General features: G+C 53.8%; 1 protein-coding gene across 1 annotated transcript; it reads right to left on the bottom strand.

The window, feature by feature from the left end:
* Positions 1 to 461: 461 nt before the first annotated feature.
* MTAP (methylthioadenosine phosphorylase) lies at positions 462 to 9,331 on the bottom strand. Its single transcript, XM_032956347.2, has 7 exons — positions 9,205 to 9,331; positions 5,465 to 5,551; positions 3,396 to 3,622; positions 2,823 to 2,925; positions 2,310 to 2,549; positions 1,477 to 1,599; positions 462 to 713 (listed from the first exon to the last, which is right to left on the bottom strand). Exons 1-7 carry the CDS (start codon positions 9,217 to 9,219, stop codon positions 675 to 677), a joined length of 834 nt encoding a protein of 277 aa, XP_032812238.2. The 5' UTR covers positions 9,220 to 9,331; the 3' UTR covers positions 462 to 674.
* Positions 9,332 to 26,154: the final 16,823 nt, after the last annotated feature.

The following is a 26,154-nucleotide window of genomic DNA, read 5'->3' as shown; positions in this document are numbered from 1 at the left end:
CGGTGAAGTATGGCCAAAACGCCCTTCACGATCGACGCGTGACATCGCAAGGCCTGCATCCAGCAGCGGATCAAGAGCGTTGCATTTTTTTATAAACGAGTAAACAGCGCTTGCCTTAATGTGCAACGAAACAAAAATCTAACCGAGAGGCTTTCGAGTCTTTAACCCTCTCAACACCACGTCCGAGACGTCCGCAAAAGTCGCAGGGGTTGGGGCTGTGTGGGTCCCGGTGTCACGTGCTCGCGGGTTTGGCATTAAATTTATATAGAAGTAGTAGTCGTAGTCGTAGCAGGAGTCGTGCCCCGTTGTTTTCGCAAAGACATCGCTACTCACCCCGCGGAGAACCGCAGCGGCACGACCGCCGCCACTCTACGACAGCCGGCGCCAAAAGCACTGCTTTAGGCCCTTTGCGGGAGCCTCGGTACGGCACCTTCGCGAACCCTGGCGACGTACCGATGAAGTCGATTTGACATTTTTTTTTTAATTTGTATTTATATTTCCCGACGACGTTCAACGCGCGTCAAAATCGGAGCAACGCGAGAGGGTTAATCTTTTCGGCGGCATCCAAGGAACTAAATTTGACCCCGAGAACAAAGCGCAGCGGGGGGAAAAGCCTGGCAGAGGGGTTTCCCGGTCATCTCTCGTGTAAATGGTGTACAGGCGCGCGATGGGCTTCAGTGATTGGGCAGCATGACCGAGGCTTCGGCGCCATCCTGCGGAAAGGGGGGGGGGGGGGGCGGGGGGGGGGGAGGGGCAAGGGTGGTGGGTGGAGAGGACAAGAGAGAGACTCGGGACGAACGTCGCCAAATGGTTTATCGTCCACGGGCAACATTTCCAGGAGATTTAAACGAAGCGATGTTTTCTACTTATCCGTGAGCAGGGCTCCCCCCCCCCCACTGGAGCCGTGCAGCTCTTTTTCGGAAGAGACCCTGGCCGTCACAAATGACAGCTTCAACCAAGCGGGCTCATCATCATCATCATCACCACGTGGAAATTTATAGTAGCGGCCAAATACTCTTGAAACGCGCAAAGTCGATTTCTGAATGTGGAGGGGAAAAAAAAAAAAACGGAGGACCGGGAGAAAAATCCACGCAAACTTCGGATATACAGCAGCAGGCGTCAGAGGGGTTTGGTATCGAACCAAAGATCTCCTGCATACCAGACGAGGCAGTCAACATCTCGCTACCACAGCACCCATTTGTTGTTGCCGCTTAAGGTGGCAGCAGCAGCAGCGGCGGCGGCTTTTGGCTCGGCCGTCGATGCTAAGACGATCGTCGCCCGCGTCGTCGCCCGCGTCGCTTTCAGATGCCGCTTCTGCATCCATCCGTCGCTGCCGTCGTTAAACTTTCTGCATCCCCCGCGCCCCAAGTGGGCCGTGCGTGGGAAAAATAAAACTTCACGGTTCACCGGATTCCTCCAGAATGCAGGAAAAATGATTTCGATTCCGGGCCCATCGGATCGACTCGGGCCACGTACCTTGAGCTCCTGCAGGGTCCGGCTCCAGTCCTGGGCCGCGATGTACGGCACCGCGGTGACCAGCAGGCTGGTCACCTTGGCGGCGTTCTGCCGGAACGTGGCCATCACCTTCTCCACGCTCACCTGCGGACGGACGCGCGCCGACGGCGGTAAAAATTTTCGCCGACCACGCCGACGACAATGTCGGCGTGGTCGGCGGGCTGCTGCCGTGTACAGCAGCAGCAGCGACCGAAGCCGTAGCCCTTCTCCTCCGAATCACCTAGGCCTACGTGAAAACTACGTGCGATGAAGGCGTCCCGTGAAGGAGGGCCGTTGCTCGGCGGGAACGTCTCCCATTGTGTCACGGTGGCTAGGAGACGTTAACTACCTCGCCTGGTATACAGGGGGTCGTGGGTACGATCCCGACCCTGACGTCTGCGTGCGTCTCTCTCTCTCGTTCATCATCATCATCACGGTGGCTAGATGTTGGCTACCCTCGCCTGGTATTCAGGAGATCGTGGTTTCGATCCCCGTACACCAGTCGAGGTAGTTAACATCTCGCCACAGTTTTGAGTGGGTGGGCGAGTGCGAGCGGACCTGCGAGCGTGCGAGCGCGAGCAACTGTGGAATGACACCGTGTCTGCCCTTGGGAAGAAAATAAAGAGCTTCTCGGCTCTACGGGCTTTACTTGGGCGAAAAAAAACTTCAGATTTCGTCACCGTTCCATCTCCTTCAAAAGCACCGCCCCCCTCTCCCCACCCACTCCGACGCTCACAGTCTCTGCCACCGCCGGTGTACCCCCCCCCCCCCACCCAACCCCCACGCGCCCCGCCAACCCCCTGTGCCGCCCGTACCGGCTCGTCGCCGTCCCTCCAGCAGTCGTAGTCGGTGACCATGGCGACGGCGGCGTAGGGCAGCGCCAGCTCGCGCGCCAGCACGCACTCGGGCACGCTCGTCATGTTCACGACGTGCGCCCCCCACGCGCCGAACAGGCGGCTCTCGGCGCGGCTCGAGAAGCGCGGCCCCTCGATGGTCACCACCGTCCCGGCGGCGTGCGCCCGCACGCCCAGCTCGCACGCGCACGCCACCAGCGCCTGCGTGGTGCGTGGTGGTGGTGGTGGTGGGTGGTGGGTGGGCGGACAGGGGGGGTGCGAATCGCCGCGTCACCGCCGTGCAGCGGCACCAACGACGACGACGACGACGACAGCCGCCGCCGCGGGCACGGACCGCCAAAGCTTGGGCAACGCCGCGGGCCGCAATAGCGGCGATGTTGCGCGCGTGTCGCAGCGAGCTTATCGGTTTTTAAAATCTCCTGGTGAAGCGCCGTGCGACGCTTCGAGGCCGTCGCGTGGAAGCGGCGGCGTCACCTGGCGCAGACGCGGGCAGAACGGCTCGGCGATGGGGATGTGGCACACGCCGGGGGCGCTGCCCCCCGCGCCGTCGTAGAAGGTCTGCTCCCGCTTTGTCGTCCTGAGCGGCGGCGAGGATGACAACAAACAACAATCATCAACATCAACAACAACAACAACCAATCAACGACGAACACTGCCGTCCCCGGGGGGCACTCCCGCAGACTTATAAAATAAAAATAAAAAAACTCAAAACGGGAGCCGGTCAAGTGACCAACCCACCTGGCCCCTCTCCCCCCCCCCCCACCCCGAACTACGTGACCACCACACGCCGCCCCCTCTTGCTCCTCCACAACGCGCGTCTGTACGGAACGTTGAACTCCTTTCGCACCGCGCGTAGCCGACCGTGCTAAACGTTTTTGTTTTTTTTAATCGGAGTTGCAGGGAGCACCGATTAAGGATTCACTCCGCGCGTCCCGAGCCGGCGTTGTCGCGAGCCGGGCCGGGCCCCCTGCCCGGCCCCCCCGTCGCCGGCAGCGCCCGGCCTTGCCGGCATTGCCGGCGTAAAATGGACAGCGGCCATCCGCGTACCGGTCGATGAACTGGTCGAGGAAGACGAGGTCGCCGGGCCGGATGTCCTCGCGGAGGGAGCCGCAGGCCGTGGTGGCGAGGACGTGCGTGGCGCCCGCGGCTCGCAGGGCCCACAGATTGGCGCGGTAGTTGATGCGGGACGGCGGCAGCGAGTGGCCGCGCCCGTGGCGGCCGAGAAGCAGGCACGGCACGGGCCCCATTCGGCCCGAGATGATCGCATCGGACGGCTGAGAGGTGGGGGTGGGGAGAGACGTTACAGTGTGTAGATTCCAGATTTGTCATTTACAATGTTTTGGTGAAATTTGGCCGGGCCGTCAAGGCGGTGGCCATAACACGCAACGGGTTTTTTTGGGTTCGATCGTGTAACTGTATAAATGTGCCGTTAAAGCCGCCGCCGCCGCCGCCGCCAATTAACCAAGGTTTGTCACGTAAACAGAACGTGCCAATTCGTCACTAGTACAGCAACACCGGCGCGTTGGAGGGCAAAGCCAGAACGTTTACAATCCGAGTACGGCGTTTCACCGGTAGTTACAACCGGCATCATCAGGCAGCAGCCAGATTTGCGGAGAAATCCTCCTACTTCGTCCCTCAAGTAGAAGGGTAAATGTGATGGCATCCCCGCGGCGCACGCGCGATGGCCCTGCTCCTGCAAAACGGCGTCAAGGGGGATCTGGGAACATCGATCGCGAGCAAAGGAATCATTTTAGAATCGACGTGCCGGTCATAAGCACATTTGACTGCTGCTATAAATTTCCGCACGATGATGATGACGACGATGACGATGACGGCGATGACGATGCCGACGCTTCGTTGAACTATCATTTGTGATGGCCAGGTGGAGTCTGAAAAAGAGCTGTACAGTAGTACAGGGACTCTCCTCGACTTATGAACATTCGACTCACGAACTTTGAGAACTACGTACAAACCCGGTCCGTACGTCCAGTTGCCTGTTTGGACCCGAGAGAAGTTCAACCACCGTGCAACAGATGGTGGCGGTGGCATCTACATCTGCAGAACGTGAAGAACCAGTGGCATCTACATCTGCAGAACGTGAAGAATCAGTGGCATCTACATCTACAGAACGTGAAGAATCAGTGGCATCTACATCTGTAGAACGTCAAGAACCAGTGGCATCTACATCTGCAGAACGTGAAGAACCAGTGGCATCTACATCTGCAGAACGTGAAGAACCAGTGGCATCTACATCTACAGAACGTGAAGAATCAGTGGCATCTACATCTGTAGATGTAGAACGGCTCGGATTGGCCGAAATTGGCGCCATCGCGGGCATAATGTCGACGTTATACCGTTGCATCAACATAAGAGTTTTTTTGGGGTTAGATTGGGTAAATATAAAATGTGTCGTTAAACCCGCCACCACCCGACACAGCCAATTAGTAAAGGGGGTTTGTCACGTAAACAAAACGTGGTGTCACGCACCTGGGGGGGGGGGTGGGGTGAGACATTTGTGACGATGTGTGACGAGGGGGGGGGGTTTGAGACATGTGACGTCACATCAAAATGCGCAACTTTAAATAAACAGACAACACGTTCTGCTTAATTAAATAGATTTTTTTTTATAAATGTTTTCTCCTACAACATCAGAGTGCAGCGCCACATTAAATACGCACTACAATGACAATAGTTTAAAGCAATTTGAAGCATGTTATCTTTTTTTGGGGAGGGGGGGGGCAGAGCTTTGTGACGTCATATTTGAGGGAGGGGTCTGACTTTTTGTGACGTCGTGTGACGAAGGGGGGGGGGGGTAAAATATCGTCCAAAATCACGTGACGTCATTTATGGACGGCCCCTTACTAGTACGGCACTCCGGTGGTGTGTTGGAGAGTAAACCCACTACATTTACAATTGGAGCGCATCAACATTTTAACGGTTAGTCGCCTCCATGGGGTTGCTACGGGAGGCGTTAAACGTTTACCGATGTCACCGTTAACCTGAGGGACTACTGCATAGCTCAAGTGGGCTTTACCTGGTCAAGTAAAAAAAAAGTTTAATCGTTAATATCTCCCCGTTGTTGTTGTTGTTTGTTGTTATTGTTGTAGCACCCGTACCTTCCCATAGGGAGTGTCCACGTGGATCTCCTGCCGGTCCTCCAGAATGTCGGGGTCATCCAGACCCGTGCCCCCGATGATCCCAATCTGTCCGGGGGTGGTGGTGGCAGAGGAGCGGGGGGGGGGGGGTGAGAGGGACAGGGGTCCGGGTAACCTTAGTCAGAGTTACAAGACTAACCCATTTCCCGTTCCGAGATGCCTGAAAAGTTTCAGTGGCGGGGGGTGGGGGTCCCCGTTCACCGCCGATTGTCGGTACGGAGCGAGCGGGTTCAGCGTTAAATGTTGATTCGGAGAGAGGCGTGGTCGTAGTAAGAGGAGGAAGAGTAGCGGTCCATTGTGTTTATGAAGACGCCGTTACTCAGCCGTAGAGAACCGCCAAAACCTGGCATTACGGGCGCCTCGGTACGTCTTCGGGATCGAAAAGTGATCTCATTATTTAGTTTTTCTTCCGATTCCGCTGCGATGACGTACGGACACGCCATCGCAAGCCCCTTTCCCGTGGATAATATTGACAAAAGGTTTTTTGGGTTCGATTGCGATGACGCAATGGTAAAAGGGTTCAAGTTGAGTTTCTGTTTGAAACCAGGCTCGGGACGTGAGAGAGAGCGAGAGACGAGGAGGAGGAGGTTTAACACGCGGCAGGCTTCCGCGACCAACATTATCCAGAGCAGAGGTTTTGTGGGTTAGATCGCTTAAGCATACAATCTTGACTCTAAGCTTTCGTGACTGCAGGAATTCATATTCTTTGGGTCTTTAGGTAAAGTCACGTAGATAGGCTTCAAAGATTACCGGACTTCACCGAAAGACCCAAGAATATAAATAAACAATGTTGTGTCGTTAAACCTGCCGCCACCACCCGACACAGCCAATCAGCAAGGGGGGGGGGAAGGGGAACGGGGCTTTGTGTCACGTGAACAAAACGTGGCCAATTCGTTACCGGTAACAGCGCTAACCGGGTGAGTGTCGGAAAGCGAAACCCACGACGACATTGACCACGGGGGGTCTCGTTCGAGAGAGCGACCCAGGGTCGAGGGAGACATGACGCTAGCAATGAAGAATGCCGCGGAAACGAAACCGAATTACTGCGAGTTCGTCACATGACGCAACGCACGCGCCACCACCTCCCGTCCAGCGGCACGCATGCAAAAACATCGTGCGAGACTTGTTTTTTTCAATGTACATTTCAAATCAGAATATTTATTTATCCTGGAAGGAATCCCACGAGCTATAAAAGCTCTTCCCCCCCAACAACGCCCAGTTCGGTTTCGCAGATGTCCAGCAGGGAATCTGCAATGATTCGGCAAACGGATCGAGTCATCAAACCCGACGATCGCGGGCGTAAATCGATCGATTACCCCAAATAAAATCGGGAATAGACATTCCCACGCTTTGTAAATGGGGCGAGACCTCACCTGGGTGGGGGCTAGGAGATGTTAACTCCCTCTCGTCTGGTGTGCCACCGAATTCCAAAAAAAAAAATTTTTGGCTCTTATTGTTATTTTGATTGCGAGAAGCCCTCTGGCCTAGATCAATGCTCATTTGTAACTCGTACAGGTCTCGTGTGCAAGCCCTGGGGCCCACGCTGTGTTCAAAATGGTCATGGCAGAAGGCACCGGGGTCTACACACAACTAAACTATTTTTTATTTATTTTACCAGGTAAGGCCACACCTAGCTGCTACGTAGCTCTTTGTCAGAAGCGACCCTGACCATCGCAAATAATATCTCAACGAAGTGGCTTCATCATCACCATGTGGACGTGTATAGCAGCAGCAACATGCAGTACTCTAAACACACACACACACACGTTTCGAAGATGTGGAGGGAAAACCCAGAGGACACGGTGAAAAACCCACACAACCACAGGGAGAGAGCGAGAGAGCCATTCAAACTCCAAATATACAGCAGGCGATAAGCGTTGGGATCGAACCTACAAAGCTCCTGCATACCAGGCGAGGTAGTCAACATCTCCTAGCCACCGTGATGATGATGATGAGAGAGAGAGACACGCAAACTCCGAATATACAGCAGCAGCAGCAGGCATTGTCAGGGCCAGGATCGAACCCACGACCTCCTGTATACCAGGCGAGGTAGTCAACATCTCCTGGCCACCGTGATGATGATGAGAGAGAGAGAGAGACACGCAAACTCCGAATATACAGCAGCAGCAGCAGGCATTGTCAGGGCCAGGATCGAACCCACGACCTCCTGTACACCAGGCGAGGTAGTCAACATCTCCTGGCCACCGTGATGATGATGAGAGAGAGAGACACGCAAACTCCGAATATACAGCAGCAGCAGGCATTGTCAGGGCCAGGATCGAACCCACGACCTCCTGTATACCAGGCGAGGTAGTCAACATCTCATAGCCAAAATTAAATCTTGGATGGTTTCAAACGCTGGGGAGGCTCCGTTGTCTGGAGGCCCATAATGGCCATGTCGGAGACAACTTCTTAAGCCGGCAACCTCTGAGAACACTGGTTCAATCAGAGCCCGGGTCTCTCCATCTCTCGCTCCCACTCGATGGGGTTCACAACGGCTGCGTTCGGCAACACTGCGACAAGAGGAGACGGAGCGATGAAATACACACACACACCAAAAAATATGTATACAGTATAACATTAATAATAATCCGCGAGAGAGAGCTTGTGAGCTCATCGGATTTCTCCAGGATAGAGTACGGACTCTTGATCGTGAGCAGGCGTCGGATGGGGCTGTATCGCCATCATCCCTAAGGTTGGTGGGTCGACGCCGCCTCTTGGGGTTGGGGGGGGCTGCCTTCGTCCAGCAGTGGATCGAGATCGTGGCTGGATGATGATGATGAAGAGGTCGAACGGAGGGACACGCTCGCTCTTCAAGCGTTCTGGCAACGAACACGTGCTTTACTGTACAAAGACAAAGGTCCCCCGTGTAGCCTCTAACGGACTGTAGGGGCAAGTGCTGTTAGCGAGCAGCAGCCAGAGCACACGAGGCCGTGTGGGCGGCTGCCAGCACCACGCCCGGCCGCCTTTGTCTCCCCCGTGGCGATGTTTTACCACACACCGCACGAGGTAGTCGTTTGAGGTCGAGTCGACCTAGGGGAGGCCCAGGAACGGTTCAGATAATCGTCACTGGAGTGTTGGCCGTGAGCGGGAATCGTGGCGCTAACTGCTGCACCACCGCTCCCCTTTGGCCACGACACACAAAGACACTCGCACAGAGACACTCACACACAGACACTCGCACACAGACACTCACACAGGCACACACACTCACACACAGGCACACACACTCACACACAGGCACACACTCACACACAGGCACTCACACACAGACACTCACACACAGACACTCACACACAGACACTCGCACAAAGGCACTCGCACAAAGGCACTCGCACAAAGACACTCACACACAGAGACACTCACACACAGACACACACACAAAGACACACACACACACACAGACACACACACTCACACAAAGACACACAAGACACTCAGACACACAGAGACACTCACACACAGACACTCACACACGGCCCCCAAACACAACAACAGCAGCAGCAACCATCATCACCACCATCAGCCATGGTCGATCCACTGCTGGGATGAAGTTTCCGACGCAACCGCCCGTTGCGATGTAACTAACAACAATAACAAACAACAACAAAAATCGAAGGGGCGCGCGAGAGACGCCGTCGTTGACTAATTAAGGTCCGCGCCTTCGTAGGTGAGAACGCCGATCGGACAGGGGTCGGTACCTTCACGGCAGCCATAACGGGGTCGAACACGCGCCCAACCACTCCCCCCCTAATCTCAAGGGCCGTGATGGTCTCGTCCAAACAGCATTAAGCCCCGCCCCCTTCCTCTGAGTTTACTTTCCCACAGTTGGGCTCGCCCAGCCTCGCGCGCTCTCTTTTTATATGCGGTGGGGGAAGTACCACTGTGACCTGCGGGGGAGGGGGGGATTGGGTTAAACCATTACGAATGTATGTACAGATATTAATTATGTCGATGATTGAAATTTGTTTTTGATAGGCGCATGGTGGAGTATGAGCGGTGGCGCAACGGTTAGCGGCACTTTCCCGCTGAAATCGAGCGTGATATTTGAAGCGTTGAAAAAGAGCTTTGTGGCTCATCGGATTCCTCTGCACCGGGTGATCATTTGAGGCTGAGTCGACTTACACAACAACACACAGAGATACACAACAACAACCGCCATTCGCCACTAAGTGGCGGTGACGTCACCACGACGCTTGTGCCAGGCCACGTGCACATTGAGGCCACGTGAAGTGTCGAACGCCCGCTGGCAGGAGGTCACGGGGGAGACCCAGGTGCCACGGGTCGACTGACTGAGATGACTGGCTGATGCACCACCTGTGCCCCCAACTGTGCCAACCTGCTGTGCTTTAGCCACCCGGCGCTCCGCTCGTTGTTGTGAGCGTCGCTCCTCAGCCCTCCGTTGTTGTTGGAGGGCGACTGCCTCCAACTGCCCTGTAGCGTCCTTCACGAGCATCCTCCACAGAGGCCGATCTTGACACCGCTGGTACCAGTCATCGGCAAGTCCACTCAGCTCCACGTCCCCGTGTACCACGTCACTCCATCTCTTCTCTAGCCAGTGCCGCGCCCGTTAAGCCCCCTCGATCCGGCCGAACAAAAGCTGTTTAGGCATGCGGTGGCTGGGCATGCGGGTTACATGGCCCAGCCAACGCAGCCTTTCCTGCCCGAGGAGCTCACCGATGGGACCTTGTCCAGATCTCATAAGGATTTGTGAGCTTCTCACACAATCCAGTCTGGTTAAACCCAGGATGGATCGTAGGCAGGCTAGCCTAAATGTTTCTAACCGGCGAAGATGTTCCATTAGGGGGGTCCACGTTTCGCAAGCGTAGAAAAGGGAAGGAACGACTTTGGCTAAGAAGACCTGAAGCTTAGTGCGAAGCGACAGACCAGGTAGCTTCCACACAGCTTTACGCAACCGATGAAAAGATATTGCTGCTCGACTGATTCGGAGTGAGACCTCTGCTGTTAAACTGGAGCCGGTCATAACCATACTGTCCAGGTATGGGAAACTCTCCACTCTCTCCACAACTGCCCCATCACCGATTGGGAGTTGTGGGGGTGGAGTGTCCGATGGAACAAAATACCCAGGCAGGTGCTTAGTTTTGGTGGGGCTGATGGTAAGGCCCCATCTCTTAGTGGCACGCTCCAGTCTCAGCAGCAGCGTCTCCAATTCCTCCTCTGAATGAGCAGCTATTACCAAATCATCGGCATACATAACGTGGTTGAGCAATAGGGAGCCATCCCTTGACTGCACCCGGGCATCGATCAGCCTCCCATTATATCGTACCAAATGGAAATTCCCCTGGTACAGCTATTGAAGGCTTCACGAACTACGTGGTCAAAATAGATGTTAAATAATGTGGGAGCCAGAGGACATCCTTGTCGCACCCCAAGGTGTACAGGGAATGGCTCTGACTCTCGGCCACGTAATTTTACCCGGGCCCGCTCACCATCATGAAGGTCCTTAATGATCGTGAGCAGAGGGTCATTGACTCCGAAAGCACTAAGAACAACCCAGAGCCCAGGCCTACTAATGGTATCATAGGCCTTGACCAGGTCAATAAAGCAGAGATGTAGGTCTTGTTGGAATTCGCTACACCTCTGCTGTAGCAGACGGACAGAAAATATAGCATCTGTGCAGGACCGCCCTTTCCTGAAACCGCATTGGGGCTCCGCAAACCTCTCCTCAGCGTGCCTAGCAAGGCGATGTTGAATAATCCTTGCCAGGACCTTTCCTGGCACACTGAGGAGTGAGATGCCCCTGTAGTTGTTACAGTCTGTGCGGTCCCCCTTCTTAAAGAGTGGGACCACCAGGGCATCCTTCCAATCCTGCAGAACCCGTCCAGTGGTCCAGACTGTTGTTATGATGTCATGTAGGGCAGTCTGTGTACAAACGCCACCCTCCCTCAGCATTTCGCTTGGGAGGTCATATCTGCCCGGTGCCTTTCCTGGTCTCAGACTCCGGATCGCCTTCAGTACTTCCTCAACAGATGGCACCTCAGCCAGCCACTCACAGGGGGTGATTTATTCCAATATTTGAGGCACCGCAGCCTCAGCAGGGTTATCCCGACTTTGTGCCGCGATGCTTTCCTGGCAGAGGGATTTCCCCTCCCCCAGGACCTCACAGAAATGCTCAGCAAATCTGCAAACCTGTTCCTGAGGGTCGGAGATTGGATCACCTTTTTCCCCTAATGATGGTAATAGGTGTGGCGCTGAAGGTTACTTTTTTGATGGAGTTAAATAGGGATTTGTGATCGCGGGCCACTGAGGCAGACTCAATCGCCTCAGCAACCCGCGACCACCACCCATCCTTGCAGCGCCTCACGGCTCTCCGAACCTCCGAGCGAATTCTGCGGTAAGCCTCCTCATTCTCTGACGTGGGATGTTGTAGCCGATGAGAGTGGGCCCGTCGCTTTTTCTCAACCATCCTGAACACCTCCTCTGTCAGCCAGGGTCTCTGGGGAGGTCTGGACCGAGTACCCAAAGCAGCCAATGCAGCTGCATGAGTCACAGTCCTAAACCTCGCCCATTTACCCTCGACATCAGGAGGAGTGGGGGGGACGATGCCAACCCCAGCCACAAGATACACACACAGAGATACACACACAGAGATACACACACAGAGAGATGCACACACACAGATACACACACACAGAGATGTCAGCGTTGGAATCAATTTATTTAGACTTGAGGAATCCGATGAGCTATGAAGCTCTTTTTCATTGTGTGTGTACTGCGGGGAGCGGTAGTGCGGCGATTAGCGCGTCGCGCCGGGTTCAGAAACCCGAGTTCGATTCCCGCTCACGGCCACCAACACCACCGGTGACGATTCTCTGAACCGGTCCTGGGGCCTCCCCTAAGTCGACTCAGCCTCAAATGAGTACCTGGTGCGGTGTATTAAACATCGCCACTGGGGAGACAAAGGTGGCCGGGCGTGGTGTTGGCCACCCGCCCCCTCGCGTGCCACAGCGCCGGCCTTCATAGGCGCTGCTGCTCGCTAGCAGCACTTGCCCCCAACAGTCTGTAAAGGCTACACGGGGGACCTTTGTCTTTGTGGCAGCTGTCTCCTCGTGCGTTGCACGACGCAGGTTTGGAGTGGCTGTGCGCTCCACGCTTCGAGACATTCGCTCTGTGCGCTATTTTGCTTACTACCGCATATCAACTATAAACTTTTGATTTATTTTCCCAGTTAAGGGTCCACATGAGCCGCTTAGCTCTTTTTTTGTTCAGAAGCGACCTGGCCATCACAAATGACAGCTCAACGAAGTGGTGGCTTCTTATCATCATCATCACGTGGAAATGTATAGCAGCAGTCAAATAACTCTGAACGCGTGTTTCTAAATGTGGAGGGGAACACCTGGGGGATTGGTAGAAAAATCCACGCGACCACGGGGTTAGGGAGAGACACGCAAATTCAAAATATACAGCAGCAGGCGTCAGGGTCGGGATCGAACCCACGCCCTCCTGTACACCAGGCGAGGTAGTTAACATCTCCTAGCCACCGTGATGATGATGAGAGAGAGAGACACGCAGACTCCAAATATACAGCAGCAGCAGGCGTCAGGGTCGGGATCGAACCCACGACCTCCTGTATACCTAGCGAGGTAGTTAACATCTCCTATCCCAAATCAAATCTTGTATGGTTTCAAACGCTGGGGAGGCTCCGTTGTCTGGAGGCCCATAATGGCCATGTCGGAGACAACTTCTTAAGCCGGCAACCTCTGAGAACGCCGGTTCAATCAGAGCTTGGGTGCGGGTCTCTCTCTCGATGGGTTCATCATGGCCCATGTCAGGCGACACCGTGTGTGAAGTCAGTGGAGCCCTTCAGGTGCCGTAGCGAAAATCAAACGCCAGGTGGCAGCAGACTCACGCGCACGGAAATTAAATCACGAATCCCGTTCAGCCGTCCTTCAGCGCCCCAAATCAATAGAGCGGACAAAACCCATCTTTGCCGAATCGATCTGCCCCTCCGCATTAAAAAAAAAACCCAACACATTGTTTTACACATCCCTTCAGTCACACGGCCCTTCTGAGAGCGCGCACACTGTGGACCCGGTGTCGCGACATCGATCTGAGCACGCCCGACTCCGCCCTAATATCGCGAGACAATCTTTAAAAACAAACTCAAACATTTCTCTGCCGTGCCTTCATTTGTCCGATTCGGAGATTCGCTTCATCGTGGCCTGTATTACATCCAACAACCCCCCTCCCCGCCCCCGTCATAGGAACGTGGAATTTCCAGGGTAACTAATGACGATGGCTGCTTTCGCCCAATGCCAATGCTTGAGCCACCCGGGTTAATGCTGAGCCAGCTACCCCCATGAGCGGCATTTGATTCGGGTAATCGAATTCACGTAATTGCATCACGGCGCCTGTGCAGAATTGGGATCGCAAAGATCCCCTGTGTAGCCTCTAGCAGACTGTTGGGGCAAGTGCTGTTAGCGAGAAGCACCTACGAAGGCCGGCACGGCACACGAGGGGGTGGGTGGCCAGCACCACGCCCGACCGCCTTTGTCTCCCCCAGTGGCGATGTTTACTACACACCGCACCAGGCACTCATTTGAGGGGAGGCCCAGGACCGGTTCAGATCATCGTCACTGGTGTTAGCCGTGAGCGGGAATCGTAGTGCAGCGTAGCGCTAAACACTACACCACCGCTCCCCACCATGTCACACACAGACACACACACAGACACACACAGACACACAAAAAAACAAAGATCCCCCATATAGCCTTAACAGACTGTAGGGGCAAGTGCTGTTAGCGAGCACCTATGAAGGCCGGAACGGTACACGAGGGGGTGGGTGGCCAGCACCACGCCCGACCGCCTTTGTCTCCCTAGTGGCGATGTTTACACACCGCACCAGGTACTCATTTGAGGCTGAGTCGACCTAGGGGAGGCCCGGGACCGGTTCAGATAATCGTCACTGGTGTTGGCCGTGAGCGGGAATCGAACCCGGGTCGCCAGGTTCATAGCGCAGCGCGCTAACCGCTACACTATCGCTCCCCACAAAAAAAAAAACACACAGACACACACACACAGACACACACACAGACAAACACACACAGACACACACACAGACAAACACACACACAACAACAACAACCACAACCGCCATTCGCCACGAAGTGGCGGTGACGTCACCACGACGCTTGTGCCAGGCTATGTGCACCCTGAGGCCACGTGAAGTGTCGAACGCCCGCTGGCAGGAGGTCACGGGGCAAGACCCAGGTGCCACGGGTCGACTGACTGAGATGACTGGCTGATGCACCACCTGTGCCCCCTACTGTGCCAACCTGCTGTGCTTTAGCCACCCGGCGCTCCGCTCGTTGTTCTGAGCGTCGCTCTTCCGCCCTCCGTTGTTGTTGGAGGGCGACTGCCTCCAACTGCCCAGTAGCATCCTTCACGAGCCTCCTCCACAGAGGCCGATCTTGACACCGCTGGTACCAGTCATCGGCAAGTCCACTCAGCTGCACGTCCTCCCGTACCACATCACTCCATCTCTTCTCTAGCCCGTGCCGCGCCCGCTTAGCCCGCACAATCCGGCCAAACAAAAGCTGTTTCGGCATGCGGTGGCTGGGCATGCGGGCTACATGACCCAGCCATCGCAGCTTTGCCTGCCGGAGGAGCTCACTGATGGGACACTGCCCAGATCTTTCAAGAATTTGTGAGCTCCTCACACAATCCAGTCTGGTTAAACCCAGGATGGATCGTAGGCAGGCCAGCCTAAATGTTTCTAACCGGCGAAGATGTTCCATTAGGGGGGTCCACGTTTCGCAAGCGTAGAGAAGGGAGGGAATGACCGTGGCCGAGAAGACCTGAAGCTTAGTGCGGAGTGACAGACCAGGTAGCTTCCACACAGCGTTACGCAACCGATGAAAAGATATTGCCGCTCGACTGATTCGGAGTGAGACCTCTGCTGTTAAACTGGAGCCAGTCATAAGCACATTGCCCAGGTATGGGAAACTCTCCACTCTCTCCACAACTGCCCCATCACCGATTGGGAGTTGTGGGGGTGGAGTGTCTGATGGTACAAAATACCCAGGCAGGTGCTTAGTTTTGGTGGGGCTGATGGTAAGGCCCCACCTCTTAGTGGCACGCTCCAGTCTCAGCAGCAGCGTCTCCAACTCCTCCTCTGACTGAGCAGCTATTACCAAATCATCAGCATACATAACGTGGTTGAGCAATAGGGAGCCATCCCTTGACCGCACCCGGGCATCGATAAGCCTCCCATTATATCTGTACCATATGGAGATTCCCCCGGTACAGCTATTGAAGGCTTCACGAACTACGTGGTTAAAATAGATGTTAAATAATGTGGGAGCCAGTGGACATTCCTGTCGCACCCCAAGGTGTACAGGGAATGGCTCTGACTCCCGGCCACCTAGTTTTACCCGGGCCCGCTCACCATCATGAAGGTCCTTAATGATCGTGAGCAGAGGGTCAGGTGCTCCAAAAGCACGAAGAACGACCCAGAGCCCAGGCCTACTGATGGTATCATAGGCCTTGACCAGGTCAATGAAGCAGAGATGTAGGTCTTGCTGGAATTCCCTACACCTCTGCTGTAGCAGACAGACAGAAAATATGGCATCTGTGCAGGACCGCCCTTTCCTGAAACTGCATTGGGGCTCCGCAAGCCTCTCCTCAGTGTGCCTGGCAAGGCGATGCTGAATAATCCTTGCCAGGACCTTTCCCGGCACACTGAGGAGTGAGATGCCCCTGTAGCTGTTACAGTCTGTGCGTTCTCCCTTCTTAAAAAGGGGGACCACCAGGGCATCCTTCCAATCCTGCGGAACCCATCCAGTGGTCCAGACTGTTGTTATGATGTCATATAGGGCAGTCTGTGCACAAACGCCACCCTCCCTCAGCATTTCGCTTGGGAGATCATCTCTGCCCGCTGCCTTTCCTGGTCTCAGACTCCGGATCGCCTTCAATACTTCCTCAGCAGATGGCACCTCAGCCAGCCACTCACAGGGGGTGACTTCTTCCAATATTTGAGGCACCGCAGCCTCAGCAGGGTCATCCTCAATTTGTGCCACGATGTTTTCCTGGCTGAGGGATTTTCCCTCCCCCAGGACCTCACAGAAATGCTCAGCAAATCTGCGAACCTGTTCCTGGGGGTCGGAGATTGGATCACCGTTTTTTTCCTCTAATGATGGTAATAGGTGTGGCGCTGCAGGTTACTTTTTGATGGAGTTAAATAGAGATTTGTGATCACGGGCCACTGAGGCAGACTCCATCTCCTCAGCAACCTGCGACCACCACCCATCCTTGCAGCGCCTCACGGCTCTCCGAACCTCCGAGGGAAGCCTGCGGTAAGCCTCCTCATTCTCTGACGTGGGATTCTGTAGCCGATGACAGTGGGCCTGTCGCTTTTTCTCAACCATCCTGAACACCTCCTCTGTCAGCCAGGGTCTCTGGGGAGGTCTGGACCGTGTACCCAAAGCAGCCATTGCAGCTGCATGAGTCACAGTCCTAAACTTCGCCCATTTACCCTCGACATCAGGAGGAGTCGGGGACGATGCCAATCCCAGCCGCAAGCGATGATGAAATTCTCGCTTGCAACTTTCATCAGATAACTGAGACCAGGCCACTTTATGTTGGAATGGGGTCCTGGGTGTACACCCACCACCGGAGTGGAAGAATGGCAGGCACATCTTACAGATGACTAGTCGATGGTCAGAGGGCAGATCAGCTCCACAGTAGGTCCTGGTGTCAAGGACATGGGCTCGCATTCGCTGGTCCATCACTATGTAGTCCAGGAGATGTTCTTGCTTGGACCCGGCATGCATCCATGATGTTGTGTGGATGCGCCGATGCCGGAACAGCGTGTTGGTAATTACAAGCCCATGGGTTGCACAAAAATCTAGCAGCCTCCTACCGTTGTTATTGAGCTGATCTGGCCCATGCCCTCCAATCACTCCAGACCAGGTGCCAGTATCATGACCAACTCGGGCATTGAAGTCACCCAACATGATGACTCTATCCCGAGGGGCCACTTTAGCCAGCACCTGTGACAGGAGGTCATAGAAGGCATCTGACTCATCGGCTTTGCCTGCATCCCTCCACGGATGTTCATCTTCGGTGGGGGCATAAGTAACCACGACCACCATTCCTCGCCTCCGGTTGATGGGAAGGCGAGCCCAAAGTAGCCTGGGGCTTACAGCTTCCCACACCTCACCGCCACGCTCCCACGCCCCCTTCATTCTTTTGTTCAAAAAAAGAGCCACACCCTGTTGTTTGGCAGTCTGCTGCCCCGAGTAGAGGACTGTCCACCCCTCATGGTGGCAGGAGCCAGAGCCGGTCCACCGGACCTCCTGAATGCCGCATAGATCCAGGCGGTACCGGTCCAGCTCCCGACAGAGGAGTGGCAGCCTCTCCTCTGCAGTGAGCGTTCGAACATTCCACATTTCAATCTCCTGGCTCCGCCAATTGGGGTTTGGCCAGGAGACGTCATAGACGCCTGGCCCCCCGGGGCCTCCGGCACAAGCTTATTAGTTACATATTTCAGTTTAACTCGTGGTTTCGTGGTAATTAATTGAAGGTGGAGGGGTTACCAGCCCCTCGCACCCGTCCAGAGCCCCCGTTTAGCCCCTGTGGTGGACACATATGCCATGAGGGGAGGAGCCAATCAAAATTGGATCTCCCCCCACAGCACTGTCCACGACAGAGTTGCCCATCCGGCACCGCGACACACAGACACACAGACACACAGACACACAGACACACAGACACACAGACACACAGACAGACACACAGACACACAGACACACAGACACACAGACAGACACACAGACACACAGACAGACACACAGACACACAGACAGACACACAGACACACAGACAGACACACAGACACACAGACAGACACACAGACACACAGACACACAGACAGACACACAGACACACAGACAGACACACAGACAGACACACAGACACACAGACACACAGACACACAGACAGACAGACACACAGACACACAGACACACAGACACACACAACGGTAACGGTACACGAGCGGGTGGGTGGCCAGCACCACGCCCGACCGCCTTTATCTCCCTAGTGGCAATGTTTACACACTGTACCAGGTACTCATTTGAGGCTGAGTCGACCTAAGGGAGGCCCGGGACCGGTTAAGATAATCGTCACTGGTGTTGGCCGTGAGCGGGAATTTAACCCGTGTCGCCAGGTTCGTAGCGCAGCGCGCTAACCGCTACACTATCGCTCCCCACACACAGACACACACACACAGACACACACAGACACACACACAGACACACACACATAGACACACACAGACTCACACAGACGCACACAGACACACACACACATACACACACAGACAGACAAAGACACACACACAGACACACACACAGACTCACACAGATGCACACAGACACACACACAGACACATACACAAACACATACACACACAAACACACACTGATACACACAGACGCACATAGCCCTCCTCCTGGCCCACTAATGCCCTCAGGGCAGTTTAGGTGTATGTCTTTCTATGGGTCTCTATGCGTCTCTATGGGTCTTCTTACGTCTCTATAGGTCTCTATGCGTTTAGAGTATTTGGCTGCTGTTATAAATTCCCACGTAGTTCGCCCACTTCGCCGAGCTGCTACGATTTGCCACAGCCACGTGTCGCGTCTACAGCCACGTGTCGCGTCTACAGCCACGTGTCGCGTCTACAGCCACGTGTCGCGTCTACAACAACAAACAAAGGACTGCAGAGCTCAGTGGGGCCTTAGCTGGTAAAATAAAATATTAACACTTTAACATAGCCATTTCCATGCCCTCTAATTTCTCACGTGAACATCACGCTAATCCCTCACATTAACATAGCCACTTCTGTGCCCTCTAATTTCTCACGTGAACATCACGCTAATCCCTCACATTAACATAGCCACTTCCGTGCCCTCTAATTTCTCATGTGAACATCACGCTAATCCCTCACATTAACATAGCCACTTCTGTGCCCTCTAATTTCTCACGTGAACACCATGCTAATCCCTCACATTAACATAGCCACTTCCGTGCCGTCTAATTTCTCACATTAACATCACGCTAATCTCGGCTCTGGCTCCTGCCACCATGAGGGGTGGACAGTCCTCTTCTCGGGGCAGGAGACTGCCAAACAACAGGGTGTGGCTCTTCTTTTGAACAAAAGAATGAAGGGGGCGTGGGAGCGTGGCGGTGAGGTGTGGGAAGCTGTAAGCCCCAGGCTACTTTGGGCTCGCCTTCCCATCAACCGGAGACGAGGAGTGGTGGTCGTGGTTACTTATGCCCCCACCGAAGATGAACATCCGTGGAGGGATGCAGGCAAAGCCGATGAGTCAGATGCCTTCTATGACCTGCTGTCACAGGTGCTGGCTAAAGTGACCCCTCGGGATAGAGTCATCTTGTTGGGTGACTTCAATGCCCGAGTTGGTCATGATGCTGGCACTTGGTCTGGAGTGATTGGAGGGCATGGGCCAGATCAGCTCAATAACAACGGTAGGAGGCTGCTAGATTTTTGTGCAGCCCATGGGCTTGTAATTATCAACACGCTGTTCCAGCATCGGCGCATCCACACAACATCATGGATGCATGCCGGGTCCAAGCAAGGACATCTGCTGGACTACATAGTGACGGACCAGCGGATGCGAGCCCATGTCCTTGACACCAGGACCGACCGTGGAGCTGATCTGCCCTCTGACCATCGACTAGTCATCTGTAAGATGCACCTGCCATTCTTCCACTCCGGTGGTGGGTGTACACCCAGGACCCCATTCCAACCTAAAATGGTCTGGTCTCAGTTATCTGATGAAAGTTGCAAGCGAGAATTTCATCATCGCTTGCGGCTGGGGTTGGCATCGTCCCCCACTCCTCCAGATGTCGAGGATAAATGGGCGAGGTTTAGGACTGTGACTCATGCAGCTGCAATGGCTGCTTTGGGTACGCGGTCCAGACCTCCTCAGAGACCCTGGCTGACAGAGGAGATGTTCAGGATGGTTGAGAAAAAGCGACAGGCCCACTGTCATCGGCTACAGAATCCACGTCAGAGAATGAGGAGGCTTACCGCAGCCTTCGCTCGGAGGTTCAGAGAGCCGTGAGGCGCTGCAAGGATGGGTGGTGGTCGCGGGTTGCTGAGGAGATGGAGTCTGCCTCAGTGGCCCGTGATCACAAATCTCTATTTAACTCCATCAAAAAAGTAACCTGCAGCGCCACACCTATTACCATCATTAGGGGAAAAAATGGTGATCCAATCTCCGACCCCCAGGAACAGGTTTGCAGATTTGCTGAGCATTTCTGTGAGGTCCTGGGGGAGGGGAAATCCCTCAGCCAGGAAAACATCGTGGCACAAAGTGGGGATGACTCTGCTGAGGCTGCGGTGCCTCAAATATTGGAAAAAGTCACCCCCTGTGAGTGGCTGGCTGAGGTGCGATCGGTTGAGGAAGTATTGAAGGCGATCCGGAGTCTGAGACCAGGAAAGGCAGCGGGCAGAGATGATCTCCCAAGCGAAATGCTGAGGGAGGGTGGCGTTTGTGCACAGACTGCTCTATATGACATCATAACAACAATCTGGACCACTGGACGGGTTCTGCAGGATTGGAAGGATGCCCTGGTGGTCCCCCTCTTTAAGAAGGGGGACCGCACAGACTGTAACAACTACAGAGGCATCTCACTCCTTAGTGTGCCGGGAAAGGTCCTGGCAAGGATTATTCAACATTGCCTTGCCAGGCACGCTGAGGAGAAACTTGCGGAGCCCCAATGCGGTTTCAGGAAAGGGCGGTCCTGCACAGATGCCATATTTTCTGTCCGTCTGCTACAGCAGAGGTGTAGGGAATTCCAACAAGACCTACATCTCTGCTTTATTGACCTGGTCAAGGCCTATGATACCATCAGTAGGCCTGGGCTCTGGGTTGTTCTTCGTGCTTTTGGAGTTCCTGACCCTCTGCTCACGATCATTAAGGACCTTCATGATGGTGAGCGCGCCCGGGTAAAACTACGTGGCCGGGAGTCAGAGCCATTCCCTGTACACCTTGGGGTGCGACAGGGATGTCCTCTGGCTCCCACATTATTTAACATCTATTTTGACCATGTAGTTCGTGAAGCCTTCAATAGCTGTACCGGGGGAATCTCCATATGGTGCAGATGTAATGGGAGGCTGATCGATGCCCGGGTGCGGTCAAGGGATGGCTCCCTATTGCTCAACCACGTTATGTATGTCGATGATTTGGTAATAGCTGCTCATTCAGAGGAGGAGTTGGAGACGCTGCTGCTGGGACTGGAGCGTGCCACTAAGAGATGGGGCCTTACCATCAGCCCCACCAAAACTAAGCACCTGCCTGGGTATTTTGTACCATCGGACACTCCACCCCCACAACTCCCAATCGGTGATGGGGCAGTTGAGGAGAGAGTGGAGAGTTTCCCATACCTGGGCAGTGTGCTTATGACCGGCTCCTGTTTAACAGCAGAGGTCTCACTCCGAATCAGTCGAGCGGCAACATCTTTTCATTGGTTGCGTAACGCTGTGTGGAAGCTACCTGGTCTGTCGCTCCGCACTAAGCTTCAGGTCTTCTCGGCCACGGTCATTCCCTCCCTTCTCTACGCTTGCGAAGCGTGGACCCCCCTAATGGAACATCTTCGTCGGTTAGAAACATTTAGGCTAGCCTGCCTACGATCCATCCTGGGTTTAACCAGGCACGGTCCCATCGGTGAGCTCCTCCGGCAGGCAAGGCTGCGTTGGCTGGGTCATGTAGCCCGCATGCCCAGCCACCGCATGCCTAAACAGCTTTTGTTCGGCCGGATCGAGGGGGCTTTACGGGCGCGGCACGGGCTAGATAAGAGATGGAGTGATGTGCTACAGGAGGACGTGGAGCTGAGTGGACTTGCCGATGACTGGTACCAGCGGTGTCAAGATCGGCCTCTGTGGAGGAGGCTCGTGAAGGACGCTACTGGGCAGTTGGAGGCAATCGCTCTCCAACAACAACGGAGGGCGGAGGAGCGACGCTCACAACAACGAGCGGAGCGCCGGGTGGCTAAAGCACAGCAGGTTGGTACAGTAGGGGGCACAGGTGGTGCACCACCCAGTCATCTCAGTCAGTCGACCCATGGCACCTGGGTCTGCCCCGTGACCTCCTGCCCGCGGGCGTTCGACACTTCACGTGGCCTCAAGGTGCACATGGCCTGGCACAAGCGTCATGGTGACGTCACCGCCACTTAGTGGCGAATGGCGGTTGTTGTTGTTGTGTATTGTGCTGTATTGTGTGTGTGTGTTGTGCTGTATTGTGTGTGTGGTGTGCTGTATTGTGGGTGCGTGCGTGTGTGTGTATCTGTGCGTGTGTTGTGCTGTATTGTGGGTGTGTGTGTATCTGGGTGTGTGTTGTATTGTGGGTGCGTGCGTGTGTGTGGGAAGCGGTAGTGTAGCGGTTAGCGCGCTGCGCTACGAACCTGGCGACCCGGGTTCGATTCCTGCTCACGACCAACACCCAGTGACGATTATCTGAACCGGTCTTGGGCCTCCCCTAGTTCGACTCAGACTCATATGAGCACCTGGTGCGGTGTGTAAACATCGCCACTGGGGAGACAAAAGCGGCCGAGCGTGGTGCTGGCCACCCACCCCCTCGTGTGCAGTGCCGGCCTTCATACAGTGAGGGAAAAAAAGTATTTGAGCCCCTGCTGATTTTGTACGTTTGCCCACTGACAAAGAAATAATCAGTCTATAACTTTAATGGTAGGGTTATTTGAACAGTGAGAGACAGAATAACAAAAACATCCAGAAAAACGCATGTCAAAAATGGTATAAATTGATTTGCATTTTAATGAGGCAAATAAGTATTTGACCCCCTCTCCATCAGAAAGATGTCTGGCTCCCAGGTGCCTTTTATACAGGTGACGAGCTGAGATTAGGAGCACACTCTTAAAGGGAGTGCTCCTAATCTCAGCTTGTTACCTGTATAAAAGACACCTGTCCACAGACGCAATCAATCAGATTTCGAAATCTCCACCATGGCCAAGACCAAAGAGCTCTCCAAGGATGTCAGGGACAAGATTGTAGACCTACACAAGGCTGGAATGGGCTACAAGACCATTGCCAAGCAGCTTGGTGAGAAGGTGACAACAGTTGGTGCGATTATTCGCAAATGGAAGAAACACAAAATAACTGTCAATCTCCCTCAGCCTGGGGCTCCATGCAAGATCTCACATCGTGGAGTTGTAATGATCATGAGAACGGTGAGGAATCAGCCCAGAACTACACGGGAGGATCTTGTCAATGATCTCAAGGCAGCTGGGACCATAGTCACCAAGAAAACAATTGGTAACACACTACGCCGTGAAGGACTGAAATCCTGCAGCGCCCGCAAAGTCCCCCTGCTCAATAAAGCACATATACATGCCCGTCTGAAGTTTGCCAATGAACATCTGAATGATTCAGAGGACAACTGGGTGAAAGTGTTGTGGTCAGATGAGACCAAAATGTAGCTCTTTGGCATCAACTCAACTCGTCGTGTTTGGAGGAGGAGGAGGAGGAGGAGGAATGCTGCCTATGACCCCAAGAACACCATCCTCACCGTCAAACATGGAGTTGGAAACATTATGCTTTGCGGGTGTTTTTCTGCTAAGGGGACAGGACAACTTCACCGCATCAAAGAGACGATAGACGGAGCCATGTACCGTCAAATCTTGGGTGAGAACCTCCTTCCCTCAGCCAGGGCATTGAAAATGGGTCGTGGATGGGTTTTCCAGCATGACAATGACCCAAAACACACGACCAAGGCAACAAAGGAGTGGCTCAAGAAGAAGCACATTAAGGTCCTGGAGTGGCCTAGCCAGTCTCCAGACCTTAATCCCATAGAAAATCTGTGGAGGGAGCTGAAGGTTCGAGTTGCCAAACGTCAGCCTCGAAACCTTAATGACTTGGAGAAGATCTGCAAAGAGGAGTGGGACAAAATCCCTCCCGAGATGTGTGCAAACCTGGTGGCCAACTACAAGAAACGTCTGACCTCTGTGATTGCCAACAAGGGTTTTTACCATCAAGTATTAAGTAATGTTTTGCAGAGGGGTCAAATACTTATTTCCCTCATTAAAATGCAATCAATTTATAACATTTTTCACATGCGTCTTTCTGGATTTTGTTGTTGTTATTCTGTCTCTCACTGTTCAAATAAACCTACCATTAAAATTATAGACTGATCATTTCTTTGTCAGTGGGCAAACGTACAAAATCAGCAGGGGCTCAAATACTTTTTTCCCTCACTGTAATATTGGGGCGGGGGACAGTTTGAGCATATTTGAATATTGGGGGGGATGTGTCCCCGTAATTATAATATATATTATAAATACGGCCTTGCTTTCTATGATTCTCTATGTGTCTCTATGCGTCTCTGTGTATCTCTGTGGGTCTGTATGTATCTTTGTGGCTCTCTATGTGCCTCTGTGGGTCTCTATGTGTCTCTATGCGTCTCTGTGTATCTCTGTGGGTCTGTATGTATCTCTGTAGCTCTCTATGTGCCTCTGTGGGTCTCTATGTGTCTCTATGCATCTCTGTGTATCTCTGTGGGTCTGTATGGATCTCTGTGGCTCTCTATGTGCCTATGTGGGTCTATATGTCTTTGTCCGTCTCTGCGTATCTCTGTGGGTCTGTATGTATCTCTGTGGCTCTCTATGTACCTATGTGGGTCTATATGTGCCTTTGTGCGTCTCTGCGTATCTCTATGCTTTCAGATTATTAGGCTGCTGATATAAATTTCCACGTGACGCCGATGAGACCACTTTGTTGAGCTGATATAATTTGTGATAGCCAGGCCGCTTCTGCAATAAAACAAAGCTGCTATATATAACTCAGTTGGGGCTTTACCCATTAAAATAAAAAAAATAAAAATTTTCGTAGAAAAAAAAAAGAAGACATCTGGAGCCAACATCCAGGCGAACGGTTCAGATTGCACGGTCGGCTCGCAAAGGCTCCTAAACATCGCGGTGCAAAGCAGATCTTTGTCTGTGGCAACAGCCGCCAATCGAACTATTTAGGAGCTCTTGCGACGCGTTACGCAGAGGCCTCAGTGCCGGAATAAGCTAGTGCCGGGGCCTGTAGCATTACGTTATAAAGGGGCCCTAAATAAAAAAAAACACGCGTAAATATTAAAACACAACTTTTTTACCTGCACTGTAAAGCTATTGCATTTTTTCATTTGCTATACAGCCCAGATAATACGACAAATCGCTAACCTTAAACACCCGGCCGTTCGTAAAAGTCGAAGGCGGTATAGTACTATAGCGATAGAGCAAGTGCAGAATCACTGAACCGGAATTGATAGCTTGAAAGCGTTTAGCGCGGGTCCCGTAGCATGCGTAGCTACTTGTGCTACCACGAGAATCCCTCACTGAGAGGCCCCCGTGTTCTGCCATGACCCAGTTTACACGGCCCCGCCGTCACGGTCGTCCATAGCGGGGGTGGGGGAGGGGTGCCCCCCCCCCCCAAGTTCGGGGCCCAGGGCGGTCGTCTCGATTGTCTCGTAGCCCACCCAGGGGCAACAACGGCTCATCCCCTGCCCCCATCCGCGAAGCCCCAACCGCGCCGCTCTCAAACCGGGCGAGGACAGCCCCGCGGCATTCATGGGTTTCGTGCATTCGATCTTCCACTCATTTTTCAGAAG

Source organism: Petromyzon marinus, chromosome 1 (genome assembly GCF_048934315.1).
Source record: "Petromyzon marinus isolate PM22_M1 ecotype Great Lakes invasive population chromosome 1, UKy_Petmar_22M1.pri1.0, whole genome shotgun sequence".
NCBI lineage: Eukaryota > Metazoa > Chordata > Hyperoartia > Petromyzontiformes > Petromyzontidae > Petromyzon > Petromyzon marinus.
Note: the sequence above shows the minus strand (reverse complement) of the source record. Positions and strands in the feature narration are given on the sequence as shown.